Below are 27068 nucleotides of genomic sequence, written 5' to 3'. Positions count from 1 at the left end.
GGCGGGTCGCGGGGCTGGGGCCGCGCCGCGCGGCTCCCTCCCTCGGCAGCCCCTTGGCGGTCACCGGCGGGGTTAGGCCGCCTCGTCAGCGAGCCGGGCGCGCCCGCCCCTCTGCCCCCCCGCCCCGCCGCCGCTCGGGCTCGCCCCCCCCCGGCCACCATGAGCGGTAAGGACGGGCCCGCCGCGCCGGCCAGGAGGAGGGAGGGGGACGGCGAGGGGCGCACGGCCGCCCAGGCACACGCAGAAGACGGCGCCCGCCCGCTCGGAGGGGCCAGAGGCGGCCCCGCCCCACGCCGGGCCGGGCCCCGCCGGGCCGGGCCTCGCCTCGCCGCGCCGGGGGGACCTGCCGGGGGAGGGACCCGGGGGAGGGGGAAGGCCTCGGGGGAGGGACCCGGGCCGGGCCTGGCTGGCAGCGGAGGAGGGGGCGGCGGGGGGGGGGGGGCGATGGGGGAGGCCCCGGTAATTAGCGGGGGGGGAGGGGGGGAGGATCCCGGGGGAGCGGGCGCGGAGTGGAGGGTTTTTTCCGGGGGGGGGGGGGCGGCTGTGAGAGCAGATAACGGGGGGGGCGGGAAGCGCCCCCCCCCCCCTCCCCTGCCAGGAAGGCGCCTTGCGGCGGGGGCGGATGCGTGAAGAGGGGGCCTCGCGGCGTGGGGGGGGCGTGGGTGGGAGGCAGCCGTGCCGGGGGGGGTGCGTGGGAGGGGGGGAGCCGGGGGGGCGTGGGGAAGGTGTGACCTGCTTGGGGGTGTTTCGGAGGGGTCCAGGGAAGCGGTAGGGGGGGGTTAACGGGGCCCTGGCGAGGGGTAATGGGGGGCCGGGGGGCGCTAGCGGAGGGTGAGGAGGGGCCGGGGGGTGCAGGGCTCCCCGCGCGGTGGGATCGCGGACGCGCCCGGCCGGGGCAGCCCGGTACCCGGCTCGGCGGCGGGGAATCCCGTGGGCAGGGCAGGGGGAGGTGGCCGGGGGGTGCGCGGAGGGCCGGGGCAGGGGGCGTGCTCCCCGGCCGTTGGCGAAGGGAAGGGGGAGGCCTGGGGAGGACCTCGGCGGGGGCCAGGGAGTGTCCCGGGCGGGTGGGGAGGGAGGAGCTGGAGCCTGGAGCAGGGCCGGGTCCTCCTCCGCTGTCCTGCTGCCAGCTCCCCTTGGCAGCTCCCTCCGGTTCCCAGCCCCTTCCCGAGCAGCAGACGGCCCCCCCGGGCGCCTGCCATCCCCCCTGCCTGCCCAGCCCTGCTGCCTTCCCTGCCCCTGACTCCCCCTGTGTCCTTGTGCTCCTCGTCCCCTTCTCCTGCCCAGAAATGTCTTTAACTCCCGCTGTCGTTTCCCGCCCGCACAGACCAAGAGAGTCCCGAGGAGATGGTGACAGTGAAGCCTGAGAAGGGCGAAGGAGATGCCAGCAGTAACAGCAGCACAGGCGGTGGGGAGGGCCAGGTGAGTGCAGGGAGGAGCAGCCCCGAGCTGGCGGCCCGCTGGCTCCGCTTGCCCTGGGGAACTCGCCGTCCCCGTGGCAAAGTCCAGGGCCGGGCTGAAGTGTTTGTTCGGCCCAGCCGAGCATTACACCGGCTCCTCTCCCCCGGGAGAGGAAGAGGAGGGCGAGTGCATGCCGGGGGATCATCATGATGCCAGATGACCCGCTGGAGTGCCGACCTGCAGCGCCTGTGGCTTCCCCTCCTCCCCAGCCCTGCACGGTGCCCCCAAAAATGTGACAGCTCCCCCACTCCCAGGAAACACCGCAGCCCCAGCTGGCCCTACTCCGACGGGATGCCCAGAGACAACTGTACTTCCCCGGGGTTGTTCTCCTGTGGGGAGGTAACACCCACTTTGGGGTGGAGAAGAGACGTCTCTCCTTGACTTTCACATGCAGACTCCCTCCCCTTTCCTCTCTCCCGGAGGGTTTTTCCCTGTGGGTTCAGTCTGTCCCGGCCTGACAGCCCTGTGTCTGGCAGTTGCATTTTTCCGGCTGTGGGTGGGTTTTCTCAGGAAGGAGTGTTTATCTTTTCCAAGTACACTCCTCCCTGCTTTCTCTTTTAATGTTCTTTCCCCCTCCACCACCCCCCCCCCCTGTTTTTTTATATTTGGCCTGCCCATCGGGCTGCCTCCTACGTCCTTAACTCCTCCTCTCCTTCCCAGGAATCACAGCCTTCCCCGCTGGCTCTGCTGGCAGCCACCTGCAGCAGGATCGAGTCTCCCAATGAGAACTCCAACAGTTCCCAGGGCCAGCAAGGCGGGAGCGGTGAGCTGGACCTCACAGCCGCCGCCGCTCAGATCGCCCAGTCCGCCAACGGCTGGCAAATCATTTCTGCCGGCTCCAGCACGCCGACAGCCTCCAAGGAGCAGGGCAGCAACGGCGGAGATGCCTCCAAAAGCCGGCCCGTGAGCGCGGGGCAGTACGTGGTCACAACCGCTTCCAACCTGCAGAACCAGCAGGTGCTCACGGGCCTGCCGGGAGTTATCCCGAACATCCAGTACCAGGTCATTCCCCAGTTCCAAACCATTGATGGGCAGCAGCTCCAGTTTGCCACCACTTCTGCCCAAGTCAACGTGCAGCAGGATGCCTCTGGTCAGCTCCAGATCATCCCCGGCACAAACCAGCAGATCATAACGAGCCGAGCAGGGACGAGTAACCTCATCGCCATGCCAAACCTGCTGCAGCAGGCCGTCCCCATCCAGGGTGTGGGCTTAGCCAACAACACCCTCTCAGGGCAAACTCAGTATGTGGCCAACGTCCCCGTGGCTCTGAACGGCAACATCACCTTGCTGCCTGTCAACAGCGTGGCCACCAGCCTGGCCCCCACCTCCCAGACGGTCACGCTGAGCAGCTCCGGCTCACCGGACAGCAGCTCCCAGCCAGCCACCTCGGGCACTGCCATCAGTTCCACCAACACGGCCACGTCTCATGCCAGTTCCAGCGCCTATTTTACCAACGCCAACAGCTACTCCACCACCACCACCACCAGTAACATGGGCATCATGAATTTTTCCACCAGCACGACGGTGGGAACCAACGTCCAGGCGCAGACGCCCCAGAGGGTCAGCAGTGTCCAGAGCTCAGACTCTCTGCAGAGCCAAGTTTCTGGGGTGGCTTTGCAGCCAGGGCAGCAGAAGGAGGGGGATCAGAGCCAGCAATCGCAGCAGCAGCAGCAGATCCTGATCCAGCCGCAGCTAGTCCAAGGAGGGCAGGCCATCCAAGCCCTCCAGACCACCCCTCTCTCTGGCCAGACCTTTGCCACTCAAGCCATCTCCCAAGACGCCTTGCAGAACCTGCAGCTCCAGGCTGTCCCAAACTCCGGGCCCATCATCATCCGAACGCCTACGGTGGGTCCCAACGGGCAGGTGAGCTGGCAGACCATCCAGCTCCAAAACCTTCAGGTTCAAAACCCCCAGGCTCAGACAATCACCTTGGCCCCCATGCAGGGAGTGTCACTGGGGCAGACGGGCAGCACCAGCACCACGCTCACCCCCATCGCCTCCCTCCCCAGCGGCACTGTCACGGTCAACGCTGCCCAGCTCTCCTCCATGCCAGGCCTCCAGACTATTAACCTCAGTGCCTTGGGAGCGTCTGGGATCCAGGTGCATCAGCTGCAAGGGCTGCCACTGGCCATAGCGAACACTGCCGGTAAGTTGTTTTGTCTCAGTTCCTTTTCCGTCACCGGGTGGAGGAAATTGAAGGCGAAACGATGTCACCCAGGCTGCATGCAGCCGGCTCCATGCGCCGTCTGGACTCTGGGGGGATTCAGGGTGCTGGCAGAGCTGTGCCAGGGCTGTGGCTGGGTGTGATCGATGCCAAAGACAGTTGGCAAGCAGGCTGGCATTTGTGCTGGCCCTGGGAAGGAAGTATTAAACCTCTGCCGATTGCCAGGATGCACTGAAACTCGTTCTGGGGATTTTCTGATCTGATTAACTCCTGGGCAGCTGATTGCGTGAAAAGAAACGGAGGAGATGCCAGTGAACGAGGAAGGAGGGAGATGTGCAGGGAGGAGAAGCAAGGGAGGAGGGAGACACCGCATGTGGCATGAAGGGTGAAGGTTTTGTGCGAGGCCGCTGTCCTGCCCCCATGGCTGTTGGGGAGGGGGGGGGGTCTCGGCTTGGGGTTGGGGCATGGACCTGAGTCCGGCTCAGCTCCTCGGCTGCGGGAGCCTGCAGAAAGAGTCACAGCCTTATAAAACTCAAGAATAACTGAAATCCCCCTGTCCTCCCCCTAGGAAACAAACAAAAAGCCTTGGGGAATTTCCTTGCAGGGGCGGAAGAAAGGGCTCTTTAAGTGTATATTTAGCCTCAAGTTGGGTGCTGGTGTGGGACACTGTGATCTCATTGTGGTCCAGACGGTTCCATGTTCACGGCTGGTGCAGGGCACCGTGCTCGGTCCCACCTGGATCAGTCCTGTCATCTCCCAAAAGCTCCCACCAGGCCGGGGATGGGACACAGGGGGGTGTGGACACGAGGTTGTGTGCTTGAGGCTGCGTGTCTTCCCCTTGGAAATGCTGTGCCTGCCTGCACGAGGGGGCTGTAAGCTCCTGCTGTGGAAGAAATCGGTGCTGAAAAGGAGCTCCACTTGCTTTTCCAGTGTTTTTCTTCTTCTTCGTCTTTTTTTTTTTTTCTTTTTTTCTTTTTTTTTTTTTTTGTTCTGGCTCTGGCTAAAAAGGCAGTTGCTAGATTTAGTCACAGCTGAGAGGCAGCAAAAAATGTTGCTCAATCCGACTCGTGCTTCCTTCTCGCGAGAGGAGGCGGCTGCTCTCCTGGAGTTGTTTTGCAGCATTATTTTGGGCTGTTGCTACAGCAGCTTGGCTTGCAGGCATCCACGGGTTTATTACAGACTGCGCTGCAGTCGGGATTAGCCTGATCCTTGGACTTCCCTGAGTAGAGAGAGACCCACTTGTGCTAAAACACGCTCGTTTTTGCACCCAGAGGGGAGCTGACAGCGTGTCACCTCTTTTATACGTGGAAGTGCAGGTGGCAGAGGGTCCCTGTGGCCTCTGCCCACCCGAGTTCGGTGGGATCCCCTTGCCCCACAGCCCCTGGGGCTGCTTGTGTCGAGGCGTGCTTGTTTCTTGTTTTGAAGGTGCCTGGAGAAACGCATGGGCAACTCCTAGTTCCTGTATTTGTGCCTGACTCTGCCCTCAGAGGTGGGGCAGGGAGGAACGTTCCAGAGACCACCCATCCAACGAACTCACACTGGGAAGCCACCTCCTCCTCCTCTTTTTTTTTTTTTTTTTTTTTTTTTGGCTCAACAGCACATTTAGCTCTTGATCCGCGGTGACGAATTCACCATCTGACGCTGGCAGCCGCACCAAGAGCCGCAGCCGAGGGCCTTGCTCTTCCTTAGCTTGGAGGAAGTGACGTTCAGACGACGCTTTTGATGTTGTTCAGTTTGAAAAGCCAGAGCAGAGTTCAGGTTTCAAAGGGCTGGTGGGGACTCACTGAGAGCCCCATCTCGAGGGAACCGTAGGTTGGGCTTCCAGGACGAGGCCCCAGAGGCTGCGGCTGGGACAGAAAGCTTTCTGGTGCTGATCCAGTCGTATGGTTTGCGTGGTGTAACTCCGAGCTGGAGGAGGTTTTTTCTCTTAGCTGGGTCTGTCAGGATGTGGTGATGGATCTGTTTGTCCGCCTTGCAAATGGTCCCTCTTCCGTGGGTGCTGAGCCCCTGTGGACCCTACACTGGGTGCATCACCTCCATCCACAGCATGGCCTCGTAGCTGAGCCATCCTCTGCCGTGCTGGGGGGCTGCGAGTGTGGACCCCTCCCGGTCCGAGCTCTCCCGATGGCGATTTAAGGGAGCAGTTTGTTGCCAACTGTGCCTGTTGTCCAAATCACTGAACATTTTTCCATGAGGAGCCTCCTCTTCAGCTGCCGCCGGCTCTGTGAGTGCACACCACGTGTGCTGGAACTTTCTGTGCTCGCTTTCTGCTCGAGGCTAAGAGTTGGGAGGGCTTTCTGTAGCAGAAAAAGCTCCTCTGCTTCCAAGGGAGGTGGATGGGAAATAGAACCCAGGTTTGCTTGGGAGGAGAAACTGGCAGCTGGTCGTCCCAGCCCCTTGGGTTTTGCCACGTGTGGCAGGGAGAAGGGGGTGTGTGGCGAGGGGTTTCGGTAGCAGAGCATGTGCCCCAGCTGCCTCCCTGTTTCGCAGCCGCCGTGTTTCCTACCGCTTCCCTGCAGATCTGCTTTAGTGTAGCTGCCTCGAAGAGCTCTGCTCGGCTTCAGGGCTGACAGCCGCTCCGCTGTCCTGGCTCGGCCGCTGCCAGGCTGCAGGAAGCTCCAGGCCGTGGGCAGGGGGACTTCTCCGGGCTGTGGCCTTCAGCCCCTCGTGAGGTCTGAGGGTGAGTTGCTGAGGAGGTTTCTGCTTTTCACTTTCCATTCTGCAAAGTGACAGGGGGAAAGACCCCCCTGGAGAAAAATGACACCTTGAAAAGGTCTTCAAAAATCAGATTTTTTGCTCCTGGGTGTGAGGCAGAGCTGGGTGCTCTGTGCAAATGTAACTCGGCCTGTGTTTGTATTAATTAGGTGGTTTGCAGGCTGCCACCTCCGCCACTGCCGCCTCCTCCTCGGCCTTAGATGGGCTGTGAATTAGCCCTCGTGGCAGAGGCATGAGAAGGTCTGTGACCATCATGGGTTGGTATGTGGGCCAACAAGCCTTGTGGCTGGTTCTGCTGCGAGGGGAAGGCAGCCCCGGAGCGGGTGAGGAGACGTCCTCGGCTGGCGTTGCCCAAAACCCGTGCGTGGGCTTGCACGCCGCTGCTCCCCACGCAAGTGGGCAGCAGGGCTGCCCCTGGGTTGAAGGAGAGAGGTTTTTGGGTGCTCTTCTGTGGGTGTACTAGTGCAGAGGTGGGTGTTGTGACACAGACGCCTCGGTGGGGTCCTCACCCCAGAGAGCAGCGTCACCCAAATGTCACCCCAGCACTGGCCTGCTTGGGGGGGTGACGTCGTGCATGAGGCCCCTTCGTGTGGAGGCTTTGTGGCAGTCGGGGTGGGGGCGATTTCAAGAAGTTTGCGACACTGGGGTTTCTCTTCCCCTTTTGACTGAGCTCTAGGGAGGAGGAGAGGGACTTTTTTTAGCTCCGTGTCCGTGTAGTTTTGCCAGTGAAGTGGCTCTGCCCCACGTACCTGTCCCTGGCAGCGTCCCGCTGCTCGGAGCCACGTGCCTTGGAGATGGAGCCCTGCCTGGCTGAGGTATGTGCTGGGTAAACAGGCGTCTGCCTCTGCCTTCCCATTAGGTCAGCACTGCAGTTCAGCCCCTCATCTGAGCCCCTTGTTTTGTGAGCGCTAAAGGATGTTTTATTCCAGGGGGAGGATGGATGGGGCTGGTAGGGTGTCTGGAGCACTGGTGGCACCAGGGAGATGTGCCAGCCCCAAGCCGTGCTCCTGCCCGGGGCGTTTTGGCAGCACCAGCTCCCTCTCGGGGCTCTGTCTATCATTTGGATGAAGCTTGTGGTCTAATCGAGCAGTGGGGCATAGCAAGGACATCCTCCTGAAAAAAAGCCTTCGTGGGGGAAGTAACCCTTCGAAATCTGTTTACCAAATGCATCCCCAGCTCTCTGCTGTGACTTTGTTCTTACAGGGCTTTTCCCAGCCGTCGGGGCACTGACACAAAGACCTGATTGTCTCCTATTTTCTGTTTTTAAGGGAAGCTTTGTAGCAGGGCCTTGATGAGACATCCACATGGCATCGTCTGCAGAGGGGAGGGGAAAATCGGAGTCAATCGCAGGCCAGCAAGCCCTGACAGGATCTCTCCTTAACACGCTGTAATTGTTTGTTTCATTACACCCATGACATCGCGTCACAAAATAATTATATTGTGAAATTTCCTTCTCTAAACTCTAGCTGGGCTGGACTTTAGATATGCTCCCAGCTTCCTTGGCTGACCTCTCTCTTGGCCATAATAAAGAGGGTGGTTTACTGAGGAAATTACACAAATCCCGAGAGATCCTGGGGTCTGCTTGGCAAAAGGGAGCGATCCCAATACAGAGCTGCTGCATGGCTTCGTCCCAGCGAGGTTGTGCCCCACACAAATCTGCCGTGGGCCTGGGACTCCATGGGGTGGCTCTGCTCCTCCTCCTCCTCCTCCTCGAGGCTGGGGCTCGCCCGCCCAGGAATGGGAGCAGGTTGGCAGCCGTGCTGGTTGGACTGGTTGGGTGCTGTGTACCCTGTGACTCCCTACAAAAGGGTTTCCTCGCCCAGCCCCGGACCGTCTCGCTGGGCCCTAATCTTCCCCTTCCTTTTATCTGTGCTGACCTCAGCCCCGCCGCCTCCTCGCCGGGGAGCATAGTCTTTATCGCCCCTTCGCAGGAGCTGGAGCCTGGCGCCCGAGGACCAGGGGTGGTTTCAGTGTGGCTCCTTTCCCCAGCATCGGCTCTCAGGGCACTGGCTCCCACCTCAGAGTGGCTCAGGCCATCCACCCATCTCCCCATCCCAGCGCAGGACATCTAGGATAGATGCTGCGAGCGATACGGGCACGAATTCCCCCGCTCTGCAGAGGGGCGTGATTAAAAACACGGGCTTTGTGACTCGGAAAAAGCATCCGCCCTTGACTGCGGTGGGGAGGGAGACAGACAGAGGTTCAGGTGCAGCGAGAGATGCCTGCGGGGATTTCCCTGTCTCCTGGGTGTGCTTTGGGCTGGGCTCGGGCTGCAGCTCTCCTCCTCCTCGGTGGTCACGGGGATCGCCCTTCCCCATCTCAGCTGGGCACTTTCTTCCTTCCTGTGCTCTTGACACATCATTGGGGACTTCTCTTTTTAACTAACCTGATTTCTTTTCTGGAGTGGTTTGGTAGGACCTGCCTATGCGGCGGGGTGATGGTGGTCTGGTTCACCCTGGCAAGGCCACCCCAGTGAAGGCTTTGGCAGGTCTAGAGGCTTCATCCCAGTTTTGCGGCAATCCAGATGGGAATTAAAAGGGCAAAGGAGATCCGTGTTTCAGTTTGCAGCGCGACAAAGGTATTTAGCAAGTCCTGGGGGGTCAGGGATCGCGCAGGTTGGACGGGGTGATTTCCCAGCTCGCCTTTGCCTCTGCCCGTGCGTCACAGGGCTAGGAGATGCAGCTCTGGCTCCCCTTGCAGCCCACCTCGTTCTTGACCCAAAGCTCCGTCCCTATTTATTTCTTCTCCAAAGGAAGTGTAATTTATTGTGACGCACAGAAACCTCTAACAATTAAAGGATATCACAGAACTTGCCGTGTGGCTTTTTAAGTCATTAAACTCCAGATTAAAACGCAATTACTCAACGTGCTGCAGTCAGACTTCAAAACTGCACCATCTTACGCAGCCGGGCACCGTGTGTTCCCTGCTCCACCGTCCGTAACCTGCCGTCCTAACTCCGAAGAATTACTAAGTGAGAGCTCAGCTAATTTACATGAATGACTTCCTACTGCAGATTAACTCATTTTGCAAATTAGCAAGGAAATCAAACGAGATAAAAATCAAGGGGACTGCATTACAAAACCTGCTTTGTTCCTTTGTATGTAGCAAGTGCAGCTTAATTGTCTTTGATCTGTCTGGAGCAGAGCTGGTGTGTTTTGGGGAGAGCAGCAAGCACCGGCGAGGTGCTGCCACGCTAAAGAGCAGGAGGGAACAGGGAGAACTTGAGCTGTGAGCTGGAAAGGTTTGATTTTGGGGTGGTTTTTTTCAGGCGCATGCCTGCTGTCTGTTGTCTGCTGCAAGAGATGTGCCGAGAGGATGGGGGAGCCCCAGGGCGGCGTGCCGCTGGGTTTTGCTGCCCTTTCTTTTCTCCTTAAAACTTCCTCTTGCCTCTTTTCATTGCGCCTGGAAGCTGACACCGGTTTGTCATGCGTGCCCCACTTTGCGTGGTGACGACTTACCCCGCTCTTCCTCTCCTGCCTCTGCAGCATTGCAGCTGCCAGTGTTGCAGAATTTGCACAAGAAACTGCGTTGTTTGATTGGGTTGGTTTTTTTTTTTCCCTAGAACCTTCCTAAAAATGAATATTGAGTCTGTTTCCCCTCTCCTAAGGTCAGCTGGGGTGGATCTAAAAATGCTCCTCTCTTCTATCCACAGGGCATTTCTCACCTCATTTTAGTTTGCTAAATAAAACGACTAAACTGAAGTATTTTTTTCTCCAACAAGCAGTTAGAAGACAAGAAACACCTTGTCTTGAGAGAAGTCGCAAGCCAAGACTTGGGTGCTTTGGTCTTTTTAGTGTAAGACCAGCAAATGACTCCCCCTCTTCTGGGGAGGTCTCGGCAGCCGGTACCCCCCACCCCGTGCTGCTGGAGCAGGGGCTCCTTCGGGCAGAAACAAGTCCGGTGCCGCGGCCAGGCACGGCAAAGCAGGGTCAGCTCCTGTCGCCTGTCTTCACAGGGAAGTCCCACTTTGCTCCCCAGGGTTTTCCAAGGATTAAATCCCCCTCCTTGCTCTATTAATGTATTTTTTTCAGGACTTCAATGACCTGAACATGGACCAGGGGCTTGGCAGCCTTCATGAAAGCTTTAGTCTTAGAAGTAATCTATATTAGTGGAGATAATAAACATAAATTATCCAGATGATTTCTCTCTGCCAAGCTTTCCCCTGAAACTGCAATATTCTGGAGACTTCGGCGCGTCCTGATATGCGAAGAATGAAGCGTGTGTGTACAAGATCTGTCTTCTCTCACCGTAATTTATTTATACCTTAATTAGATGTGAGCCATAGATTACCAGAAGGAGGATTTGGGTTTTTTCCCCTCCATATGACATGCCAACAGACTATAAAATGCTGTGTAGGCTTTTGCATGTTTGAAGGTTGAAGCCATTCCAAGACATCAGGGCTGGATTCTCCCCCTCCCAAGCGTATTTTGGGGAGAGCGTGTGTGTCTTCTCCTTCCTTTTTACAGCAGCTCTCCCTGGACAGCGCATACGTGACAGGGAAATCTCTATAATCTGTCGCTGTAATGCAAGCTGTTGTCGTTGGCTTATAAAGCTTAAAAAAAACCCCCAAAGCCTTCCTGGTTCCCTCCATGCTGGTTTTAGACTGTAAACATATGTTGCAAGAGCTGGCGGGGGGGACCAACTGAAAAGGTTTTGTCCTAAAATTGCTGGACTTTGCAGGGAGCGCAGGAGTTTTGCTGATGAGGTACGGGAGGACCTAGCCAAGATTTCCGAGCGGTGCTTAGAATTGTGTCCCCTTTGGAGGGACAAACAGTTTCCTTCCTCCTGTGCAGTAGTGCGCCAGAGCTGGCCTGGTCGCTGCTGCTTGTTGGCCAGCAATATTCCTCTCCACTTTGGTGTCCCAGTGCAAGGGCAGACACAACCTACGCTGTTGCAGTTACTAGTGCTACTGCTGCGCGGGAGCCCCGTGCCGGGGCTGGACTGGTCCAGGCGTATCGGTCATGGGTGTTACCTGCAGCATCTTTCAGCCATGATACAGCTGAGCATTCCCTTCTGCCCTGGTGCGGACCGGAGGGGACCATCCGTGGGGTTATATCATCTTTGGGGCCAGCACCATCCTTTGACACGTGATGCTGGGGCCCCGACATGCCGGCACAGCCCCTCGCCACACCACAGATGACATCCTGGATTCTGCCTGGGATGGCGGCACGTGCCTCGTCCACCTGCGGACAAACGGGCCCCAGCGTGATGTAAGTAGAGATGAGGCGAGCAGATGAGTCAGGCTTCGTTGCCTTGATTGCAGCCCTTCTGGTTGTTGCTTTGGTGCTCTGGGTGTCTCGGTCCTCAGTGGCAAAGGCTTGCCTGGCACTGCCCTCTCCCAGGAAATCTGGACCCCTGCGGACGTGGGGGGCAGAGCAGCCAGCCCTAATCCTGAGCCTCCCTGTGTGCGTGCTCCTGCCTGGGAGAGTGAAGCTCCTGTCGATGCCGCTGTGGCCCAAAGGAGTGGGATCAAAGCTGTTCGTCTCGCTGGAGGAAGCCCAGCGGTGGAGCACAGCTGGGCTGTGCCATGCAGGTCATTGGCAATGCCACCGCGGAGCTGTTGGGCATCGCGGCGCGAGCTGGCCGGTGGCCCAGGTCGCCAGGGATCTCTTCCAGGTGGCTCTGGTCCCTTCTGGAGCGAGGGCCCCTGCCCCAGCCCCTCCGTCGAGCTCTGCCAGGGTACCACTGACACCTGCTGGTAACAGCCGAGCCGTGGGGCCGGGGAAGGCTGCCAGCTGCCAGAAACTTCTCAGGCCCCCCTCGCTGGCTCCAGGCTCTCAAAAACTCCCTTGCAGCCGCAGGAAGAGCCCAGCGTGCGGCCAGCGGATGTTTTGGGCCAGTGTAAGCCTAAAGTTTATCCTCCTTCAGCGCCTCTCCTGTGGATGCTTGCTGTGCTGCCTCCTGCATGGCTACATGGAAAAGCAGGTTTTTAAAGCAAAATTTCACCGCTTTGCTGAAGGTACTTGTCCCAGCAGGGCTTCTCAAAAGGCTGTGCAGACCTCCTGCGGTACCACCACCAGCGGCAGCATCTCGGTCCCCATGCTGGGGAGGTGGCCTTTGTACCTGCAGCCCTGTCATCACACGGCTCTGGATTGTATTTTGGGAACGCCAGCTCTGGAAACCACAGCTCTGTGATGTTTCTGCTCCCTGTTTAAGAAGCAGCTTCCAGGTGCTGGGAAGAAGAGATGGAGCGAGTGAGCCAGTGTTCCCAGGGCAGCACGACATCCCTCACGCCCCAGTGTCCCCATCAGCCTTTGGCAGGGCTGGCTGGCACGGTGCTTCCCCTTAACTCATCCTCGCTGGAGCCAGCCGGGCAGCTGCTGATCAAAGCAGCATCAGGAAATCCCCCAGATGGGTGTTTTTGGGCAGGACTCGCCCTGACACCCTCGTTTCCCAGCCATGGGAGAGGATCTCTGGAAGGAGCAGCAGAGCACGGTGTCGTTCGCTGTGGGGGACAAGCGCACCCATGTATGTGTTTGCACCCACGTGTGTTTTTTCTCAGCCCTGTGTTCAGACACCACCGTGTTTGGGCAGCGGTCTCAACCCTGGCTGCCTGCTTGCGAGGGAGTTGATAGGAAAAAGGTGAATTTTGGGCTTGAATCACAGCCTGTAGCCAGCCAAGGATGCTGCCACCCATCCGGCGGAAGCGTCTCGGCTCTAAATCTGCTGTTAGACCTATTGGCATATGTTAATTGCAGCTGAAAAGAGATTACTCAGCCTGTCATCTCTGCGCCCGCTCTGGCTTTTCAGCATGAAAATAATCAAGCAGCGGAGCTTGAAGGGAAATAAAACACTTGTGAAGTGTAGATGGGGTTATTGGAGAAGCAATTAGATGACAGCATAAGCGTAGAGCAATAAAATGGCAATGAAAACTGATAGGCTTAAAAACTTCCTACCCCTCAGCCCCCCCGTTACGAATGGTTTATGTTTGTCTGCATTTGGGAGCTCGTCAGCACTACCCTGCGGTTCCTACGGCTTTTGTAATTGGGAATTGCTCCTCGAGAGAGGGAGGGACCATGCTCCGCCAGCAGCGCCAGATGATTTTTCAACTTTATATATATATATTCCTTTCTGTAATCGCAGTAATTAACCAGTGAGCGCGTGCCGATAATATCTTTGCTGATGGATGCTGCTGAAGACTACGGTCTTCCTGCCCACTTTATTTATCGCTGCCTTTTTTTGGGGGTGGGGGGAGTGGTTGGCAGGAGGGTTCACATCTGCTCTGTAGATTTGCTCCTGGATTGTTGCTTTCGTCAGGTTTAAGCCGGAGAGATGTTTGCAAAGGGAAATCTGCCTCTTTCAGCCCAAAAACACAAAGAGGGGGGGGGAGGAGGGACCCTGGTGAGGTCGGTGACACAGTGTGATTTGGAGAAGCCCGGGGTTCCCTCAGCAATGTTTTGATGCTCAGTTTAGGTTTTTGCTGTTTTCCGTGCTAGGTGAGCTGGAATAGCCGGAATAGCGGGCAGGCGGCTGGGGGGCGCAGGGGGGGCTGTTTCTCCTGAGACACAGCTCTCGTCTCTCATCTGGACAAAAGCAGAGGACACAGACCAAAATGTGGGGCGACACTGGGGGGACCCCACTTTGCTGGGGGCTGTGGAGAACACGGAGAGCTCCAGGGCTTTAGGGAAAGCTCAGCGGGGGATTCTCGGGGCTTGAAAACACCGGAGCCGGTGGAAAGCCAAGGGAGAAGCTGGAATTAATGACTTCCTACGGCTCGATCAAGCTGAGACCCTCCCGGCTTTGCAGCTGCAGTGGGGAAAGGCTGGGAAAAGCCCCTCTTGCTTCCCTCTTGCTGCTGGGGGCTTTGCCGATGAGGACCCACAGTAACCTCCTGTGTTTTCTTCCAGGTGACCACAGCACTCAGCTGGGTCTTCACGGCACGAGCGGAGACGGGCTGGGAGACGAGAATGCAGCTGTGGAGGAAGGAGAGACGAGCCCGGACCCGCAGCCTCAGCAGGGACGGAAAGTGCGGAGGGAAGCATGTACCTGCCCCTACTGCAAAGACAGCGAGGGAAGGTAAGGCTGCTCCACCACGGATCTGGCAACCTCCGAGCCCCTGGAGAGGGCTGAAACCCCAGAAGTGCCTTGTTTGGTCCCATTTTCCCTCCCTCCAGCCAGCTGGAGCTTTCAGGTTTGTTTTAACTCTTACCCTTGGACTCTTGGTTTTTTAGGAGCTCTGGGGATCCAGGTAAAAAAAAGCAACACATCTGCCACATCCCGGGCTGCGGGAAGGTGTACGGCAAAACCTCTCACCTGCGGGCTCACCTGCGGTGGCACACCGGGGAGCGGCCCTTTGTCTGCACCTGGATCCTCTGCGGGAAGCGCTTCACCCGGAGTGACGAGCTGCAGCGGCACAAGCGCACACACACAGGTAGGGCCTGGGATGCTGCTTCCCCTGGGATCCTTCATCCTCCTGCCGGCCTGGGCTGTGATGGGAGCCAGCCTGGCCACCGCCTCACCCCTCTTTCCATCCCTTCTCCCAGGGGAGAAGAAGTTCGCCTGCCCGGAGTGCCCCAAGCGCTTCATGCGGAGCGACCACCTCTCCAAGCACATCAAGACCCACCAGAACAAGAAGGGAGGCGCGGCCAACAACGTGGCCATGAACGTCTCTGCCGTCCCCATGGACACGGGGGCCTCAGCGGAGGGTAACGGCGGGGCCACCCCCTCGGCCCTCATCGCCACCAACATGGTGGCCATGGAAGCCATCTGCCCCGAGGGCATCGCCCGCCTGGCCAGCAGCGGCATCAACGTGATGCAGGTGGCTGACCTCCAGTCCATCAACATCAGCGGCAACGGGTTCTGAGGGCGAAGCGGGACGTGGGCACCGGCGGGCGACACGGCGGCGCCGGGCGGCACAGGGCCGAGAGGCAAGCGGAGACGGAGACGGGAGCTACTTTCACCACGAGGGCGGCTCTCCCTTGTCGCCCTCCAGCACTAAAGCCCAGCTCCTCTTACCTGGGATCGCAGCCCTCGAGCTGTCCAACCTCCGGGGCCCGGTGACCACACACGAAGGCCAGAGCTATATATATATATTTTTTTTTTTAATTTCGGCTTGACCTTATTATGATTATTTCCACTCCCCCTCCCTCCCTTCCTCCACTCCCCCCCCCGAGATCCGTCTGCCCCTCCGTAGCTAGCCTTCAACGCCATCATGCCTTGGTAAAAGTATACAATTCTTGAAATACTTTTTAGCAAAAAAACCACAAACAAACAAACAAAAAAACCAAAAAAAGAAAAAGAAAAAAAAAAAAGAAGAAAAAAAGATTCTATATTATTATTATATATATAAAAATATAAAATGTGTTTGTTTGAGAGAGGAGAGATTTTGCTGCGACCATGGCTTGGTCTCTTTGATGCCTTATTTTGGAGCAGGTTGACCCTCTGGGGCAGTTCAGACAGTGCCTGAGCTGTCTTTCAGACCTTGTATTACATTTTACATTGTAATCTTAAAGGAAAGAAACCACCCCAACTCCCCTGGCCTTTTTTGTACGCTTTGCTTTTAGGTTGTTCTTTAATTTCTTTGTAATTATTTGGGTGAGGGTTTGTTTTTTTGTTGTTTTTTCCAACACCCCCCCCCCCCCCATCTGCCCCTTGTAAAAACAGCTGCCCTCTCCTTGCTCTTCACTGGACTTTTTGATCTTTATTTTCCAGCCATCTTCTTTGCGAAGATCCTTTTCCTTTGGCTTTTCTAATCCTCGCTCTGGCAGGCTGAGCGGTGACTCTACACGTGGAATCGATTTGTTAAAGGGTTTCGTGCAGGTTCACTCAAACTATTCAGCAGAGGGTCTGGGACCCGGTACGGTGGGAGACGGCTCGGGAGGTCCTTGGGGAAAATGTCTATAGTTTGGGGTTTTTTTCCGGCCGCTGTTGGTCTTAAGAATAATAATAATTACAGAAAATCAGCGCCCGCAGAGCTGGTCAGTGGAAGACGATGCTCTTCCACCCCGGAGAGGTCCCAGTGGCGAGGGTGAAGCATGGAGGGGACACACGATGGGGCCGTCACCTCTTGGGTTTTGCTGTGAGGCTGCTGGAGGTGGCTCCTCGTGCTTCCTCCTTAAAAAAAAAAAAAAAAAGAAAAAAAAAAAAAAAGAGGAGGGGGTGTTGGAAATGGGGACGGTTCCAGGAAAACCCTTTTGGTTTTCCAATGCCCAGCTTTTCCCACCCTGGGAGGACCAGGACGGCTCAGTCCTCTTCCGTTCTTCCTCCACACCCTCCTCTTCCTGCTCCGCTCGAGACAATATCTGCCCTTTCCCCTCTGGCTGTAAGCAGGCAGGGGCTCCCTGCCCGCCGCGGGGGGGTCCTGCGCCGCCCCCCCGACACTGGGGGGGATTTCATCTCAGGGTGACGCAGAGCTCACGGGGAACCTTCACCTCATCCCTGAAACAAGGCAGCGGTGGGACATGGGTCCCTGCTGCCCCCTCCCCGGCTGCAGGGAGGTCTCCGGTGAAACCTCTTCTTGTTTTCAAGCAGAAATTTTGGGGTGAGACGAGCACGAAGCGGGTGTGAGCGGCCAGGAGAGCGCCCGGGGGGGCTCGGAGGGGGGCTGAGCCGAGGGGAGCAGGCTGCGGCGGTGGGAGCGAGGTTCACGGGAGGAGAGGGTGCTGAGCTCCCGTCCGCGCGGCCGGGGCACCGCATCTCCCTCGCCGCCCCACCCGGGGGTCTGCCCTGGAGTTTTCTAGAAGCGTGTGATTCCCCTGCCTGGGGACAACCAGGAGGCTGCTCCGCCCGGGGGGCTCCAGCGCAGCCGGGACCACCGGGAGGGAGGTGGCAGCTGGCAGCGGGGGGCCAGGGTTGCTCAGGGGGGCTGGGAAGCCCCTTGGAGAGGAGTTCAACCTGCGCCCCCCCCCCCCCCCCCCCCGGGCCCCCCCCCCAGACCCCCAGGGGCCCAATTTTCTACCAGACTGCTCGGACGCTTCCCATGGCAGGGTGGGCTCGCCGGAGCCGGGGACTCCCCCCCGAATCCGAACCAGGACCCCCCCGGGGCTGATCCATCACGGCAAACCCCAGCCAAACTGTGAAGCGTGAAGGTGTTTTTACCTTGTGGTTGGTTTGTTTTTTTTTTTTAATAGAAGAAGCTCTGCAGGGAGGGAGGCGGCGAGCCTGGCAATTCCTCCGGCCGATCTTTCCGCGCTCTCTCTCTCTCGATATATATTTTTGCATTTGTATATTTTTATATAGGAAACTTTAAGCATTTGTATTTTAATAATCTGTGAAGCACTATGAGTTCCCCAGCGCGTCGTGTCCGTCTCCTCCCCTCCTCAATACTGGAAGCTACAGAGAATTGGTAGAAAATAGGATATTTTTTTTTTTATTTAATTGTTGATAATTTCTTTTGGGTTTGGTTTTGTTTTTTTTTTTCCCCTCACCCCCGTTAACGTGGGGGTCCCCGAGACCCCCCCAAGCCCCCTGCGCTCACCGGCTCTGCTCCGTCCCAGCCCACCCTGTGCCGAGCGGGAGTCAAGTGCCAAACCCCGATCCCGAGACCCCGCCGAGGGGACGGGCTCTGCGTGGGGTTTTGGGGTGTCCCGTGCTGTGTGTCCCCCCCGGTGATTTCCCTGTTGTCCCTGATGGAGCTTAATTTTCCTATGGAAACGCAGCTGGGAGGGAGGGGGAGCCCTTGGCGGGGTCCCCCCGGGGTGGGCTGCGCACAGAGCCTGGGGTCTTCACCCCCCTCTCTGTTTTGGGGGGTCAGAAGATCGGGGGGTGGGGGGGTAGGGGGGAGCAGCTGGACCACCCAATCCATCCCCATTTTGGCTCTGCAGCTTCCGGGCCCCTCCCCTGCTCTGTGCACCCCCAACCCCCCTCCCCAAATTCCCCCAGCAGCCCCCCAGAAACACCTCCAGCCATTCCCGGGCTGGGGGGGGGACACGAAAACGTGCCTTGACGAGGGGGTGACAGGCTGGGGACAAGCCCCTGCTCCGTCCCCACCTCCCCCAGACTTTTATAGGTGTTGGGGGGCAGGGGGGAGAAAACTGGGGGGGCCGGGGCCATCCCCAAGGCTTCCCCCATCTCCCAGCTTTAATCCACCGTTGTCACCCGTTAATCTCGGGGGGCTGGGGCCAGTTGTCTATGCAGCGCGGGGGGGGGGCGGGGGGTCCCGCAGGATCTGGCCCCTCCACACCGGCAATAATTTCTCTCTCCTTGTCAAGACTGTTTGATCTTGTCATGTCTGTGCTATATATAATTTTTTTTGGGGGGGGGGGGGGGTGGGGGTGGGGGGTTATTTTTTTTTTTTTTTAAATCTGGTGGCTGATGTAATAGCATTCAAAACGTGTTTTTGGGGGGTTTGTTCAGGTTTGTTCTCCCCCCCCCCCCCCCCCCCCCCCCCCGAAGTGCTATTTTTTTGTACAAAAGAGTTAGATTAAAATGTTAGTTTTTTGGGGGCTCCTTTGTAAATGGGGAATGACGATTTCTTTTTGTAATAAACACGAGTCGCTGGGCATTGTCTGGAGATCTGCGGGGGGTCACCTGGGGGAGCACGGCCCGGGGGGAGGGGGGGGTGCGCTGTCTGTCCCGGGTGGGGAAACTGAGGCACAGCACCAGGTAGAGCTGGGGCGGAGGGGGGGAACTGAGGCAGGGTGCTCAGTCTGGGGGGGGCGGCAGTGCCTTGGGGGGGTGCTGGGGCTCTGGGTGATGCAGGGTGGGGGTGGCTGCTACCCAGGGTACCCCATCCTGTTCTCCTCCCTGCTGCGGGGGCAGCACCTTCCTCCTCCTCCTCCTCCTCCCCGGGGGCTGCCTCCGGCCAGGGCCTGCTTTCTTCTTCCCACCGGCCCCCGCACGCATCCTGCCAGCTCCCTCCTGCAGCCGGAGGCACCCATGGGGCTGGCGCCGGGGCCACCAGGTGGGTGCCGGGGACCCCCCACCCTAGGGTGCTGGGGTGGGAGGGGAGGAGAGGAGGATATTTTTGGGGGGTGGGGGGCGCGGCTTGAAGCCATCATCACCATGTTCTGCCCCCCCACCCCAGGCCCCCACAATCTCAGCTGCGTCTCCTACAAGCATCCCAGCGTGCGGGGTGGGTTGGGGGGCCCAGGGGGGGCCAAGGCTGGCACCGTCCGCTGCCCCCCCGGCCAGTGCTGCATCGGCATCTGGAACCAGAGCCACGCGCTGGTGCAGGGTGAGACCCCCCCACACCCCCCTGGGGATGTATCCCGATATGGGGGGGCCTCGTCCTGTCCTGGGGGGGAGAAGGGGCCTGATCCTGTCCTGGAGCGTTGGTGGGAGAGGGGCAGGGGCCTGATCCTGCCCTGGGAGGGTACTGGGGGGGGGCAGAAGGGGCTGGGGCAGGATAGAGGGGCCTGATCCTGCCCTGGGAGGGTAGTGGGGGGGGGGCAGAAGGGGCTGGGGCAGGATAGAGGGGCCTGATCCTGCCTTGAGGGGCCGTTGGTGGCCGGGGGGAGGTGCTGGGAGGCCAGAGCCTGGGTCCCTTCCCAGCTGCTGCGCTTGACCTTGGCCTTGAGAAGCAGCTACAGAGGCGCTGGGACGGAGCAGCGCTGCGGGGGGGGGCCTGGGGAGGGGGGTCCAGCCTGGCCCCCTGCCCCTTCCCTGGGCTTGGGGGTCCCCTTGCCAGCACCGTGGGGTGCCCCAGTGACGGTTGCGGTGTCCCCAGGCTGCTGGGGGGGTGGGGGGGCCACCTGCCCCTCTCCCACCTGCGCCCCCAGCCCCGCGGGACCCCCCGGCGGTGCCGTCCTCGTCTGCCTCTGCCACGGCCACCTCTGCAACGGCAACGCCAGCGGGACAGGGACGGGGCTGGGGGGGCCCCAGCATGGCCCAGGTGCTGGGGGGCACTGGGGGGCTGGATATGATCCACCAGGAGGCTGGGGGTGCTGGGGGACGCTTGGGGAGAGGGGCTGGGGCTGCATGGGGGACTGGGGGGACCCATGGGGACCTTCAGGGGACACCTAGTGGGCTGTGGGACCCATGGGGGGGCTGGAGGCCTGGGGGGGAGCGACTTGGGACACATAGGGGACCTGGGGGCGGACTGGGGGACCCATCGGGGGGACCTGGGACCTATAGGGGACTGGGGAACCTGTGCGATCCAAACAAAAGGGGGCCACACACCCGGCCACCTGCGTCCCCACCAGGCGTGGGGGGGCCCCGTGTCACTGCAGCCTCTGTCCCCAGTGCCCGGCCCTGTGGGGGCTGTGGGGCCCCTGTGGCTGTGGGGTGCTGGCCCCCTCCTCCTCCTCCTCCTCACCTGCCTGGCCATCCTCGGTAGGGATGGGGACATGGGGTGGGATGTGGGGACCCCCAGGCACAGCCCACCCCCTACCCTGTGCCCCCTGGGTGTGGGTGTCTCCAAATGCTGCGTCCCTGGTGTCCCCAGGGTGCAGGTTTCCCAGGGTGGGGGTGTCCCCAAGCATCATGTCACCCCTGGGGCAGGGGGGTCCCTGGTGTCCTGGGGAGCCCTGGGAGGAAGGTGCCCGGGGGGGTTGTCCCCGGTTTCCCCTGGATGCAGGCGTCCCTGGGTGTGGGGGTCCCAGGGTGCCGCATCCCCTCTGTCCCCAGGGTGGGGGGGCTCCTGAGAGTCTCTGGTGTCCCGAGGTCCCCCCGGGTTATGGGGGGTCCCGGGGGGGGGGGGGGGGCTCTGTCCCTGTGTCCCACATGTCCCTGTGCCAGGGCTGCGATGGGCAAGGACCCACGCAGAGCAGCCACCCCGGGGGTGCCAGGGGATCGAGGCTGCCCCAGAGCCCCCCAGCCCAGACCTGCCTGCACTGCGCTTCCTGCAGGTAACAGGGCACCTGCGGGACGAGGGGCACCCATGGGGTGGGCACCCACGGGCTGAGGGACACCCATGGGGAATCCCGGGGGGGCCACCCATGGGTGCCTGGGGCTCCCTGGGTGTGGGGTGCCAGGGGACACCTGGGGCTAGGGACACCCATGGGTGCCTGGGGATCCCTGGGTGAGGGGGGTACCTGGGGCTGGGGACACCCATGGGTGCCTGGGGATCCCTGGGTGTGGGGTGCCTGGGGACACCCATGGGTGCGGGGGGCATCCCTGGGTACGGGGGCATCTGGGGCTGCTCAGGAGTGGGAGGCACCTGTGGGTGCCCAGCACTGAGGGTAGGAGCTTGGGGCTCCGGGGGTCACCCATGGGTGCCCAGAGCTGCTTGTCCCTGGAGCTGGGGCCACCCAGCCCCGGATGGGATCCCACCACCCAGCAGGGACACGCTGGGTGTCATGATGGGCACCCATGGGTGCTGTGTGCACCGGCAGGTGCTGCAGGCCGGACGCTTCTCAGCAGTGTGGCAGGGCACCCTACAGCAGCGGCCGGTGGCCATCAAGGCCTTTGTGGCCGGGGCGGCCGGGCGCTTCGCAGCCGAGCGAGCCGTGCACGGGCTGCCCCTGATGGAGCACGACAACGTGGCACGGCTGCTGGGCACGCGGGCGGCCGGGCCTCGTGCCCATGGGGGGCTCCTTGTCCTCCAGCTGTACCCCGCCGTGAGTGAGGGGGGGGGGGGGGCACGGGGTGCCGGGGGTGCCCATGGGTGTGCGTGGGGGGCTCAGGGTGCCCATGGGTGTGTACAGGGTGCTGGGAGCGTGCATGGGGTGCTGGGGTTGCTGAGGGTGCACATAGGGTGCTCAGGGTGCACTTGGTACGCACAGGGCGCTGAGGGGTTGTGCATGGTGTTCTGGGGGTCCTCAGGGTGCACATGGGTGTGCACAGGGTGCTGGGAGGTTCTGCATGGGGGGCTGGGGGTGCACATGGGTGTGCATGGGGGTGCTGGGGGGAGCGTGCATGGGGTGCTGGGGTGCACATGGGTGTGCACAGGGTGCTAGGGGTGCGCATGGTGTTCCGGGGGTCCTCAGGGTGCACATGGGTTGCTCAGGGAGCACACGAGTGTGCACAGGGTGCTGGGAAGTTGTGCATGGGGGGCTGGGGGCGCTCAGGGCACACACTGGGTGCTCAGGGTGCATACGAGTGTGCACAGGGAGTGCAGGGGGTGCTGGGGGTGCTCTGGGGGTGCATGGGTGCTCGGGGTGCCTGTGGCTGCAGCGGGGGTGCTCTGGGGTGCACAGGGTGGTGCGTGGGCTGCTGGGGGTGCTCACACAGGCCGTGCCACGGCCACGCACCCACCAGAACACGGGGTGCCCCCGCAAGCAGTGGGGGGCAGCTGGGTGCATGCATGGGGGGGCGGCTGCCCTGTGTCCCCACGTGTGTCCCCACGCGTGTCCCCAGGGCTCCCTGCGACACTTCCTGGGGCAGCACGTGGGGACGTGGGCCGGCAGCGTGCGCCTGGCGCTCTCCCTCGCCCGCGGCCCTCGCCTTCTTGCACCAGGAGCTGTGGCGCGATGGTGAGTGCAGCCGCTCCTGCACCCGCCCAGCCTCTGCAGGGGTGTCCCCCTCTGGTGACCCCCCACAAATTCCCCCCCCCCCAGGCCTGTACAAGCCCAGTGTGGTGCACCGAGACCTGAGCAGCCAGAACGTGCTGGTGCGGGAGGACGGGACTTGTGCCATCGGTGACTTCGGGCTGGCTCTGGCGCTGCCACCGCGCGCCCAGGCTGGCGCCCGCCATGCCATGCCCATCCGCAAGGTGACAGGGACAGGGACACGGGTGGGGCGGGGATGGGACCCCCTCACACTGCTGGTGCGTGTGCAAGTGCAGCCCTGGTGCAAGCCAAGCCCTCGTGCATGTGTGAGGACAGGCGCAGTGCTGGGGGGGCTGGCAAGCACACGCACGGCCCTGGTGCAAGCTGGGACCTGGTGCACCTGCAAGTACAGCCACGGCGCAAGGCTCACCACGGTGCCTATGCACGCATGGCCCTGGTGCAAGCCTTACCCTTGTGCATGTGCACACAGCTGCGGTGCCGGCTGGGACCTGGTGCACGTGCAAGCACCACCCTAGTGCAAGCCTTACCCTGGTGCCCACGCATGCACGGGCCTGGTGCGAGCCTCACCTGGGTGCAGGCCTTACCCTGGTGCATGTGCAAGCACAGTCCTGGTGCAAGGCTTACCCTGGTACATGGGGCCTTGGTGTAGGCTGGGACCTGGTGCTCATGCAAGCACGACTCTTGTGCAAGCCTTGCCCTGGTGCCTGTGCATGCACGGGCCTGGTGCGAGCCTTACCCCGGTGCCTGTGCATGCAGGCGGGCACCCAGCGGTACCTGGCACCCGAGATCCTGGATGAGAGCCTGGACCTGCGGGCATGGGGCCGGGCGCTGCGGCAAGCGGATGTCCTACGCGCTGGCACTGCTCCTCTGGGAGATCCTCTCACGCTGCCAGGCCCTCAGCCCTGGTGAGCACCCATGGGTGCCCCCCTGCTCCCTTGGACCCCCCACATGCCAACTGACCCCCACCCTCTCCCGCAGGAGCACCCGTGCCGGCATTCCGGCTGGCGTACGAGGCGGAGCTGGGTGCCAGCCCCACGGGTGCCCAGCTCCGGCGCTTGGCCGTGGAGGAGCGGCGGCGGCCACTCATCCCCCCCCGCCTGGCACTGTGCCCCCCAGGTCAGCCCTGACAGGCACCCATGGGGGGGGTTGTCCTGCCCCAGGGGGGTCCCTGCCTGGATGCCCAGGGGTGTTTGGGGGGGTCTGGGGGGGTTCCAGCCCTGGTGAGGTCCCTGCCTGGGTACCCAGGGGTGTTTGGGGGGTGCCCAGGGGTGTCCTGGGGAGAGTCTCTACCCTTGGGGGGTCCCTTCCTGGGTGCCCAGGGATGCTGTGGGTGCCCATGGGCAGTGGTGACGCGGGGTGTCCGTGCCCAGAGGGTCCCGGGGTGCCTTCGGGTGCCCATGCCTGGGGGGGTGTCCCTGCCTGGGTACCCAGGGGTGTTTAGGGGTGCCCAGGGGTGTCTGGGGAGGGTCCCTACCCTGGGGGGGGTCCCTGCCTGGGTACCCAAGGGTGTTGGGAGTTGTGGCTGGGGGTGTCCAGGGTGCCCTGGGGTTCCCCTGTCTGGGGGGGGACACGACAGCCCAGAGGGTCCCAGGGGTGCCTGGGGGTGCCCTTGCCTTGGGGGGGTCCCTGCCCAGGTCCCCAGGGGCACCGAGGGTGCCCCTGCTCGGGGTGGGGAGGGGTGGTCTGTTTGGGGGTTCCATGCCCGGCGTGAGGGTCCCTTCCCGGAGCTCCCCACGTGGGGGCTCCGCGCTGAGCGGGGGTCCCGCAGCCCGGGGGGGCGCTGCCGGAGCTGCTGGAGGACTGCTGGGACCCCCGACCCCGAGGCGCGGCTCTCGGCCGAGCGGGCGCTGCAGCGGCTCCAGCGCTTGGCAGCCGCCCCCGCGCCGCCCCCCCGGCGCCCCCCGGCAGGTGCGTGCGGGGGGAAACTGAGGCACAGGGGGGCGGGCGCTCCCGCCCGGCAGGGCCCCCGCCCCGCCCCCGCCCCGCCCCCGGGAGGAGCCACTCGGCGCCCCGCCCCCCCGGTACCCTCGGGCGGGGCCGCGGCCGGAGCGCAGGCGGCAGGTGGGAGCGGAGCCCCCCGGGACCCCCAACTCCCCCCCGGGACCCCCAACTCCCCCCCGGCACTCCCAGACCCCCCTGCTCCACCTGTGCACCCCCAGATTCGGCCTGCACCCCCCTGGCACCGCCCCGCACCCCCAACTCCCCCCGGCACCCCCCCCCCCGCGCCCCCAACTCCCCTCCCGGCACCCCCAGACCCCCCTGCTCCGCCTGTGCACCCCCAGATCTAGCCTGCACCCCCCTGTCACCCCTCCGCACCCCCGAAATCCCCCCCGGCACCCCCCCAGCACCCCCAAATTCCCCCCGGCACCCCCAACACCCCCCAGATTCTCCTACTCCGTCTGTGCACCCCCAGATCTAGCCTGCACCCTCCTGGCACCCCCCTGCGCCCCCAAATCCCCCTGGCACCCCCCAGATTCCCCCTGCACCCCTCTGTCCCCTTCTGCACCACCAGGTCCCCCTTGTGACCCCCCAAATCCCCCCTGAAGCCCCTGTGCACCCCCTGTCCCTTCTGCACCCCCAGCCCCCCCCCACCGCAGCCCCTGTGCATCCCCCATTCCCCCCGGCACCCCCAAATCCCCTGAGCCACCGACCCTGCAGGCCCTGACCCCCAGAGACCCCTGAGCCCCCCCAGCCACCCCCCGCACCCTGCAATATCCCTCTGCCCCCCTCTGCTCCCCTGGATCCAGCCGGGGGGGGTCCCCAGGGACCCCTCCTGGGGTGTTCGGGGGCCCCCACTCACCCCTGTGCCCCCCCAGGTCCTGGAGCTGCCAGCTGCCATGTGGGACCCTGGTGCAGGTAAGGGGGGGGAGGGACCCTCAAAGTGGTGGGGGGGCTGCCCTGACCCCCTCGGGGCAGCGAGGGGCTCTGGATCCCCCCCTCAATTTTCTTTTTTCTCCTCCCCACAGGGCAGCCGCCCCCCCCTGAACCCCGTGTACCCCCCAAACCCCACGTGCCCCCCTCAGCCCCACCCTGCCAACCCTGTGTACCCCCCCCCGGTGGTACCCCCCAAATCCTCTGGGGGGACCCGGGCACCCCCCATACCCTTCGGGGCCCACCCCATGCCCCCCGGGGACTCCCCTGGCCCCTTCGGGGCCCCCCCTGTGCCCCATGGGACCCCCAGGGTGCCCTACCCTGCAGCCCCCCCACCCCGGGGTGCCCCCCCCATACCCCCCCGGGCTGGACAAGAAGGCGGCAAAGAAGATGAAGAAGAGGATGAAGAAGGCTCAGAAAAGGCACAAGGTGAGGAGGGGGACATGGGACAGACATGGGACACAGGACATGGGGGACATGGGGGGGTGCCCCCCAGCCCACCCCGGGGTGCTCATGGCTGTCCTGTCCCCCCACAGCGCTCTTCATCGTCGTCGTCGTCGTCCTCCTCCTCCAGCAGCTCCGACTGAGGCCACCAGCACCACCCAGCACCCACCTCCTGCTGTGGCCACCTGTGACCACCTGCGTCTTCCTGTGACCCACCCGTGTCCTTCCATGCCCATGCGTGTCCTCCTGGGTGCTGTGACCATCTGTGGCCAGACGTGAACACCCAGGACCCTCTGTGTCCTCCTGTGCCCAACCACGTGCCCATGACCACCCAGGATCAGCCATGACCACCTGTGACCTCCCTTGTCCATCCGTGACTGCCTGTGACCAACTAGGACCACGCATGACCATCTGTGTCCACCTATGACCACCCGTGTCCACCTGGGACTTCCCATGTCCACCCATGACCACATGTGACCAGCCATGACTACGTGTGACCATCTGGAACCACCCATGTCCACCTGGAACCTCCTGTGTCCATCCATGACCATGTGTGACCAACCATGACCACGTGTGACCACCTGGGACCACCCGTAACCACCTGTGTCCCCCTGGGACCTCCCATGTCCACCCATGTCCACCTGTGACCATCCATGACACACATGACCAACCATGACCACGTGTGACCACCCATGTCCATCTGTGCCACCCTGTGTCCCCCCACCCGTGGGTGCCCCCCCCGCCCCGTGCTGAGGGTGCTGGGTGCCCCTGCTGCCCCCCAATAAAGCCCTGGGACATCCCACTGTGTCAGCATCTCCTTCGTGCCACTGGGGGCTGGGGGGTCATGAGCACCCATCAGCCCCTGGGGGGGGAAACTGCCCCCCCAACTGCCCCCCCATGGTCCCTCGTGTCACTATTGCCCCCTGATTCCCTCCTATTGCCCCCCGACCCTCCATTACCCCCTCTTCCCTCTTTTCCCCCCTTATTACCCCTTGCCCCCCTCCAGCCCCCAATCCTTATTGCCCCCCCTCCCCTTTTGCCCCCCATTCCCTTCTATTGCCCCCCGTTTCCCCCATTACACCCCTTCC

The 27068-nt window shown here is 61.8% G+C and overlaps 2 protein-coding genes across 4 annotated transcripts; both read left to right on the top strand.

Moving 5' to 3' along the window:
• The first annotated feature begins 36 nt into the window (after nt 1-36).
• On the top strand, nt 37-18776 carry SP1 (Sp1 transcription factor). Of its 3 annotated transcripts, none has more exons than XM_056322210.1 (7): nt 37-166; nt 1325-1419; nt 1668-1797; nt 2119-3604; nt 14185-14353; nt 14509-14708; nt 14821-18776. In XM_056322210.1, exons 2-7 carry the CDS (start codon nt 1379-1381, stop codon nt 15138-15140), a joined length of 2346 nt encoding a protein of 781 aa, XP_056178185.1. In that variant the 5' UTR covers nt 37-166; nt 1325-1378; the 3' UTR covers nt 15141-18776. The 3 variants fall into 3 exon arrangements, with proteins under 3 accessions (XP_056178185.1, XP_056178186.1, XP_056178187.1); XM_056322212.1 differs by lacking the exon at nt 37-166 and having other exon boundaries at nt 919-1419; nt 2119-3303; nt 3403-3604; XM_056322211.1 differs by lacking the exon at nt 1668-1797 and having other exon boundaries at nt 38-166.
• Nucleotides 18777-19109: 333 nt separating this feature from the next.
• Nucleotides 19110-26780, top strand: AMHR2 (anti-Mullerian hormone receptor type 2). Its single transcript, XM_056322568.1, is given in 19 exon segments — nt 19110-19178; nt 19302-19451; nt 19944-20108; nt 20459-20548; nt 20954-21063; nt 21550-21774; nt 22514-22594; nt 22596-22629; nt 22714-22868; nt 23422-23511; nt 23513-23570; nt 23644-23753; nt 23755-23781; nt 24434-24475; nt 24477-24554; nt 24587-24726; nt 25482-25521; nt 25632-25965; nt 26073-26780. Coding segments are annotated over 19 exon segments (2073 nt in total). The 5' UTR covers nt 19110-19153; the 3' UTR covers nt 26192-26780.
• The last annotated feature ends 288 nt before the right edge of the window (nt 26781-27068 follow it).

The sequence above is a fragment of the Falco biarmicus genome, chromosome 19, assembly GCF_023638135.1.
Source record: "Falco biarmicus isolate bFalBia1 chromosome 19, bFalBia1.pri, whole genome shotgun sequence".
Lineage (NCBI taxonomy): Eukaryota > Metazoa > Chordata > Aves > Falconiformes > Falconidae > Falco > Falco biarmicus.
The sequence above is the reverse complement of the archived record's forward strand: the minus strand, read 5'-3'. Positions and strand labels throughout refer to the sequence as shown.